General features: G+C 39.8%; 1 protein-coding gene across 1 annotated transcript in view; it reads right to left on the bottom strand.

Moving 5' to 3' along the window:
• The window catches only part of LOC104528537 (mitogen-activated protein kinase 14), a gene marked incomplete at its 3' end in the record, with an annotated part of 13,568 nt that extends 6,597 nt beyond the window's left edge, over positions 1-6,971 (bottom strand). Inside the window, exons 1-6 of the mRNA XM_010172575.1 lie at positions 6,847-6,971; positions 2,627-2,685; positions 2,143-2,254; positions 1,600-1,629; positions 1,136-1,183; positions 568-682 (exon numbers count right to left, since the gene is read on the bottom strand). Coding sequence (XP_010170877.1) covers positions 568-682; positions 1,136-1,183; positions 1,600-1,629; positions 2,143-2,254; positions 2,627-2,685; positions 6,847-6,861 — 379 coding nt within the window. The remainder of the gene's footprint in view (positions 1-567; positions 683-1,135; positions 1,184-1,599; positions 1,630-2,142; positions 2,255-2,626; positions 2,686-6,846) is intronic.
• Between the last annotated feature and the right edge of the window lie 238 nt (positions 6,972-7,209).

Below are 7,209 nucleotides of genomic sequence, written 5' to 3'. Positions count from 1 at the left end.
ATGGTGTGTTGCTGAGAAGATACTGGAAACTGTGAAGAAGTGGCTAAGAAGAGAGGAAAAGAAGGGAGACTTATATACTTCTTAGCCTTTCTTCACACCGTAACTCCAGACATTTTTCAGCATACTCCCAGCAGCTTCCTAGAAACACACCTTCTCCTCATCCAGATACATTCCATTCACTTCCTTTAAAAGCCACTGTGCTAGGAAAAATAAGGGGTAAGTGCTGGCAGTATTGTGCTGATTGCCATTTCAAAGGTTCAAGTTTAAAGAAGTCTTGAGAATGCTCTCACAATGATTCTTAACTCACATCTGGTAGACAGACCATGGTTCAAATACTAATCTATGCCTTGGTGTCCCTGCTGATGGCAGGGGGGTTGGGACTGGATGAGCTTTAAGGTCCCTTCCAACCCAAACCAGTCTGGGATTCTATGATTCTATTGTTACTGAAGCATAATTACCGTGATTGTCAACTTATGTGATCAAATGGAAAGGAGCAGGTACAAAGGACAACCTCTTTATTTCTACAATTCAGGAATTGAAAAGCCTGGTGTTAGTTAAATGCAGTACCTGTCTGGTTGTAATGCATCCAGTTCAGCATGATCTCAGGAGCCCTGTACCACCGGGTAGCCACATACCCGGTCATCTCATCATCTGTGTGTCGGGCCAAGCCAAAATCCAGGATCTACAGAACAGAAAAGACATCCACCAACTACTGCAGTGGAACAACACAAACTAGCTAGAGCTAATAACCAGGCACTTATTGGATTGGGTGGAGGAGATGTGGTGCAACTGCAAAAGCAGATTATGAAACTAAATTTCACAACCTGTTAAAAGACACTAGCCTAGAACAGCATAGGACTCAACAATCAGAATTATGTCTGGGTATCTTCTCTCTGAAGCAACTAAACCCAAATTAGAGCTGTTAACTCTTCATTTTCATGATGATTCATTGAAAACACATGAACAGATAGAGCAAAAACATCCTTACAACTCTTCACAGCTTGGAAGGATGATGTTACTTTGGGCCACAAAAGTATTTCTATAAGGAATTATTTTACCCCTTTCATACCAAGGACATCCACAAAGCATTCACTCAACTCACAGTCAAACCAATCAGATCTTGTGATTACATTACCTTGAGCTCACAGTCTTCATTTACAGCTAAGTTACTAGGCTTTAAATCCTAAAAAAAAATCAAAAAACATCACAGATCAGCATTAACAGCAGTATATATATTGTTTCACAAGTCTAAAGCAGATAAAAATGTAAACACAGACAGAAAATAGATTCTAACTCGCTGTAAATATCAACTTTCCATTACTTGGGGAAATGATTTAATCCCAGAGTCAGCTCTCTCTCCTGTGATCCTCTGAGGTGTCACATATAAGCAAAAATGCATAAAGGCTTATTGTAATACCAGTGCTGTAGATGTAAATTTAATAAATAATCTATTTCACAAAGATACAAGCCAAATACAGGCAGGAACAGAAACTATGGACCTTGACAACCACTTCCTATGTTTAACTGAAATAATGGAAATTTCTTCTTGTTTCTACAGGTGCTACATTGGAAGGAAACAATCTTGGGATACATACTCACCCTGTGTATTATGTCAGCTGAATGGATGTACTGTAAGGCAAGATGACAAATTTTATTTAACAGTCCAAGTAGCCTCCTTCTCATTTCTTCACTAGACAATACTGCCCTGCCCCATCCCACACAATTCAAATGCTCCAGCTTGTCTGCAGAAGGAACCAAATGTGTGTCCATGGGTTTCAAGCAGGTCTAGGTGTTTTGCTTTGTCTCTGCTTAGGAACACCCAGGAGCATTGCCACCACGAATGGGACAACACAAATAAACAAAACTGATTGATTCATAGAGCAGATTGGAGGGCACATACTCTGCCAGACTGTGCCCACAGGAACATCTAGAAATATCTTCTTAAATGATAGCTTTATTGATACAGAGCTCCAAAGAGGTATGGAGGGGAGGAACAAGAATAAAAGGTTATCCTATGATACGTTAGGGAAGTTACAGAAGCCCTACTATGTACTCATATGAATCTCAGGATATGACACTCATCAAGAACTTCCACCTCCCATTGATGAGCTATCAACATTCAGGTAGGGCAGGAGCAAGTACCTTCAGTCCCCGAAGAATCTGGTATATGAGGAACTGCACATGGTCATCGGTGAGTTTCTGGCATTTCACAATGTTGTTCAGATCTGCTCCCATAAGGTGTGTCACCAAGTACCTATGAACAAAAGGAAACACAAAGGCTATGAAGAAATCCCTTCAACAGGATTAGGATATCCCTGTGAAGCTCCAGGAGCAGGGCTGACTGTCTCAAAGCACGTTGCTGAATGAACACTGCTGAAGTTCATGACACTTTAAATAATATAGCAAATTAGTACGCAGATTCCTACAGCATTGGTCAATAAAACATAAATGAACAAGTTTAAAGAGTCCAACAGTTTTGGATATCTTAGTATCTCTGTGTTGGAATTCAGAATTGTTTGAGAATGATGGCAGGCAAATTAAAGTGGCAAATATTTCTGTAACAATCTGGGAGATGCAATGAAGATACACAAGATGTTTTGTTGCAGTCTTCAGAGATGTTACCTACACATCATTGAATTCTTCTAGTGACTTCGCAGGGGTGAACACATCCAACAAACCAATCACCTAGAAAAAAAACAAACAGTAAAGTGAAAAAGCTGTGAAATACATTCATAGTATAATATGATACAGTTAATAAGATCCTTTGTGCAGTAGAAACTGCTCATTCCAGCAGATGTTTTGCTTCCAACTACATAAATCATTCAGATATAGACAAATCAGTGTTCATACAACATCAGAAACAAACATTCAAGTCATAAATATTAAGGTTAAAAATACAGAGCTGCCTTTTCACACCAGCCATCCATTTAAAATCAAACAGGAGCTATAACAAAAGGCACATACAAACACTGGTTTAGAATATCTTCTTGCAAAAATCACCCAAAGTTTGTTCAGGAAATAAATGGATGAGAAAAACAACAACAAAAAAACCCCTAATCACTAGACAAAACTGTTTGCTTCCTGCTCAATTCTTAGTTATTGTGCTGACTACATACTAAATATCACAACTGGGAGACTATATTTGTTTCACTTGTACAGAGTCATGGCTAGAAAAATTCAAGGATCTGTAACACAAGCAATGAATAATAATGACTACAAAGGAAAATAAACGAGGAAAAGAGCACGATGCAATGAGGACCCCATTTTCACAAACAGCTTCGCACTGTTATTTGTATTTTCTGCCCAAAGAGCAGCTATTCCACCTTTCATTTTACTGCTGAGCTGCTAACAGTAGAGAGTGAAAGAATATGCATGTGTTACCTTGTGGAAAAGAATAACTATAGCTTATCATCCCACAATTATCTTCTAGGTCATTTATATAATTTAAAAATATCCATCTGGTTGATAAAGATTGTTCTAATTTTCATAGAATCATAGAATGGTTTGGGTTGGAAGGGACCTTAAAGCTCATCCAGTCCCAACCCCCCTGCCAGCAGCAGGGACACCTTCCACTAGACCAGGTTGCTCAAAGCCTCATCCAACCTGGCCGAGAACACTTCCAGGGAGGAGCAGCCACAGCCTCTCTGGCCAACCTGTTCCAGTGTCTGACCACCCTCACAGTGAAGAATGTGTTTCACTGGAATGTGTTTTTAAACTTTATTTTCCTTCTCTTAATAGCAAATCATATTTTATTTTATGAATATACAAGATAAAGGGACAGGTTCTCTTCATCCACCTCCAAAAGACTCCTCTTCCCTTCTAAAGTCAGCGACTTCAGCCATGGTTGAAACACACACACCAAACCAAGAGATGGGTTTGTGTCTTCCCCTTTGCACCATCCTTTTTATCCCACTGTTTACACTTCCCAAGGATGTCAGAGCCAACTGAGTTACGTTCAAGCAGAGAATTAAAGACAAAAATCTTTGGGGAATTTAGACTATGCTTTTGGAAAAGAGAGCAAGTGGGTAGGAAATAAAAGTCTCTGTCTAATCTATGTTATAGCTTATAGATTGCATTTTATTGAGGAAACTGGAGAGAGCACACTTTCCTGCCTCTCTTGATATACATGGCAGCAACTTCATTTCTAGACAGGTATCTTCTTAAATTCTAACATTCACATCCACCCTGTATAGTAATTCTTGTGCTTACAGTGTCTCTCTCTCCAGTGGACTCTTCCCTATCAGTTTTTACAGGAAAAAAAAATAAAAAATAACATTATCCACCCAGTTCAGCCTGGAAAGACAAAAACTGACTTTGTTCTTGAGACTTCAGGGTTTTTTTAATTATCTTTTTTTATCTGGCAACACTGTAAAGCACAGTATCAAACTATCCATATCTTTCACGGAGTTCCACAAACACTTAAATACAGCAATTCCGCAGCGCATCACTGACTCACTTCTAAGGAAGTGTGAACACCAGGAGACTCAGAACCCAAACTCCTAACCTTTTGCTTTCCCCTCCCGGCATTTTAGGATGTCAGAGAGCTTATTAACTTCTTCATATGACAACAAACCCATTTGCTCTCCCATCTGCTCAATGTTGTGCTTTATACAAGCTAACAAGGCTTCTTGGAACTTGAAAATAGAAGGCAGACACGCTCGAGTGCTCTGCAGGTTCATTTCTTTGCTCAAGATCTTCATGAACCAGACTGGATACAGGATCTAGAAACCCCTCCTATGCTCAAGCTCCTTTAACTGCCATAGCCACCAGGTTTGCTGGTGCCTACTGTGCCATGTAAAATCCAATGTTTTCTGTCCAAACTGTGATTTGAATAGTTAAGACACCAGCACTAACAAGCCTCCCTGAACATCTCTGCATCTGCAGGATTTTTAAACCACAACCTCGATAAACTTCCCACAGATAGACAACAGGACGATGAACTGATAATAAATATTTCTATATATAAACAACTTAACTTCCTTTTACCTCTTGCTCTTAAAGCTACATAGGCTTTTTGCAATACTAATCCCTAAAATATTAACGAATGTCACAGAATTGGTGCAGCACCACTCACAATCTAATTTCCATTGCTTAACCTTGTTAGTTTAGACAAAATGGATTGATACGCTGATTTTTATTGGGAGGAACAGATATTCAAAGCTTTCCTGTTTGGAGAATATCTCAGCCATGAGAATGGGTGCAGAAGAAAAACTCCAGAGGATGGATGTTAAGCAAGATCAAATTTTACCTCTACTGTTGAGACAATGGTATTGTACAGAGGCTCTGAGGAGGAATTGTTGACAATAGTGTATATATATCATAGAATCATAGAATGGTTTGGGTTGGAAGGGACCTTAAAGCTCATCCAGTCCCACCCCCCCTGCCAGCAGCAGGGACACCTTCCACTAGACCAGGTTGCTCCAAGCCTCATCCAGCCTGGCCTTCAACACTTCCAGGGCGGGGGCATCCACAACTTCCTTGGGCAACCTGTTCCAGTGTCTCACCACCCTCACAGTGAAAAACTTCTTCCTAATATCTCATCTAAACCTCCCCTCTTTCAGTTTAAACCCATTTCCCCTTGTTTTGTCATTAACTGCCCTTATGAAAAGTCCCTCCCCAGCTTTCTTGTAGCCCCTTCAGGTACTGGGAGTCCGCTATAAGAGCTCCCCGGAGCCTTCTCTTCTCCAGGCTGAACAGTCCCAACTCTTGCAGCCTGTCTTCACAGGAGAGGTGCTCCAGCCCTCGGATCATCCTGGTGGCCCTTCTCTGGACTTGTTCTAACTGGTCCATGTCTTTCTTATGTTGGGGGCTCCAGAACTGGACGCAGTATTCCAGGTGCATCAAAAATTCCAATTATGTTAGCCACACTAAAAACACCAAAAAGATTTAGGGGATAGCAGGTGCTGAGTGTGGGGGTCAGGAGCCACAGCACACAGCCACCAATGCCTCAACACAAGCTCTGACCAGAGCATCCAAGGAGAAATTCCAACAAAATCAGGTTTGTTTGGCTTTTTGTGCTCGATAAAGGTCCTGGGTTTGCTCAGCTCACTTACCAAACAGTATTTCCCTTTTGCTAAGTTGGAGTTTGCTTGGACAAAAGAAATTAAGAGCCTTCCTTTCCTCTTGACATGCTGACAGCTCTACAGAGGGTAAGTTAGGAGGCTTTTTGCTCTGCTGCACATATTTGCTCCAAACAGCATGCAATATAAACATGTTGGTGTGTTAATGCCACAGACATAAAAAACAGGTCAATCAGTTTCTATTTTCTATACCAGATGTAGATTATATCAAAAAACAGTTCAACGTAACATTTGTCACATCCTATTTTGTTTCCCTGTTGATGATTTAAGTGGGTGGCTTGTATGAAAAGCCATCTGACTTCTACCCCCTCATCACCCCCTTTTTTCCTCCCTATTTTACCTACAGGTGAACATCTATTCCACAGGGAAGACTCTAAAAAAAACAAACTTTGGGATTTTCCTTTTTTAAAGGAATTATTAACATAACAAAAACTACAGTTCATTACAGCAAGGGTGCAGGAGAATGTAAATGACACCACCTGTGTCCTAAATTAACCTGCTAAGCAGTCATTTCTAGACTGTTCTAGGAAATATGAACATCCTTAAATAAAAAATTGGTTATGCTGGGGTTTTTTGTTGTTGTTTTGGTGGGTTTTTTTTAAATCTGCGTGCTTTTCTACAACTATAATCCCTCGGACTACTGCAAGCTTTGTATTTAGTATTAGAAAACAATGTATGCAACAAGATCCTTAAATGCAATCACGTTAGATGCTCACTGGATAGTCCAATTTTAGATCAACTTTTCATACCATCTCCTTCCACTTACATTTTCATGTTTCATGTGCTTAAGCAGTCGTAGCTCTCGGTAGGTCCTTTTGGCATGGATGATAGACTGAAATGGTCGGGACAGCTTCTTTACAGCCACACGCAACCCAGTTTTTGTGTCAAAGGCAGAACTACAATAAAGAGTAATCAAATTATCAAAATTAAGTCTTTATAAATGCCTCCAAACATCATCTTAGAACCCATGAAGACTAAATCCATCCTATTTGTTAACTTCACATACATAGAGTTGATATTTTGTACTGTAAATTTATCTTTTGAAGTCCTATTATAACCTTTTTTTTAATATAATATTAAGAAGCAAAGACTGATACTTTTGAAACAACCAAAAATTTAACACATGAAG

The sequence above is a fragment of the Antrostomus carolinensis genome, unplaced genomic scaffold (assembly GCF_000700745.2).
Source record: "Antrostomus carolinensis isolate BGI_N321 unplaced genomic scaffold, ASM70074v2 scaffold10197, whole genome shotgun sequence".
NCBI lineage: Eukaryota > Metazoa > Chordata > Aves > Caprimulgiformes > Caprimulgidae > Antrostomus > Antrostomus carolinensis.
This window is presented reverse-complemented; position numbering and strand designations above follow the sequence as displayed.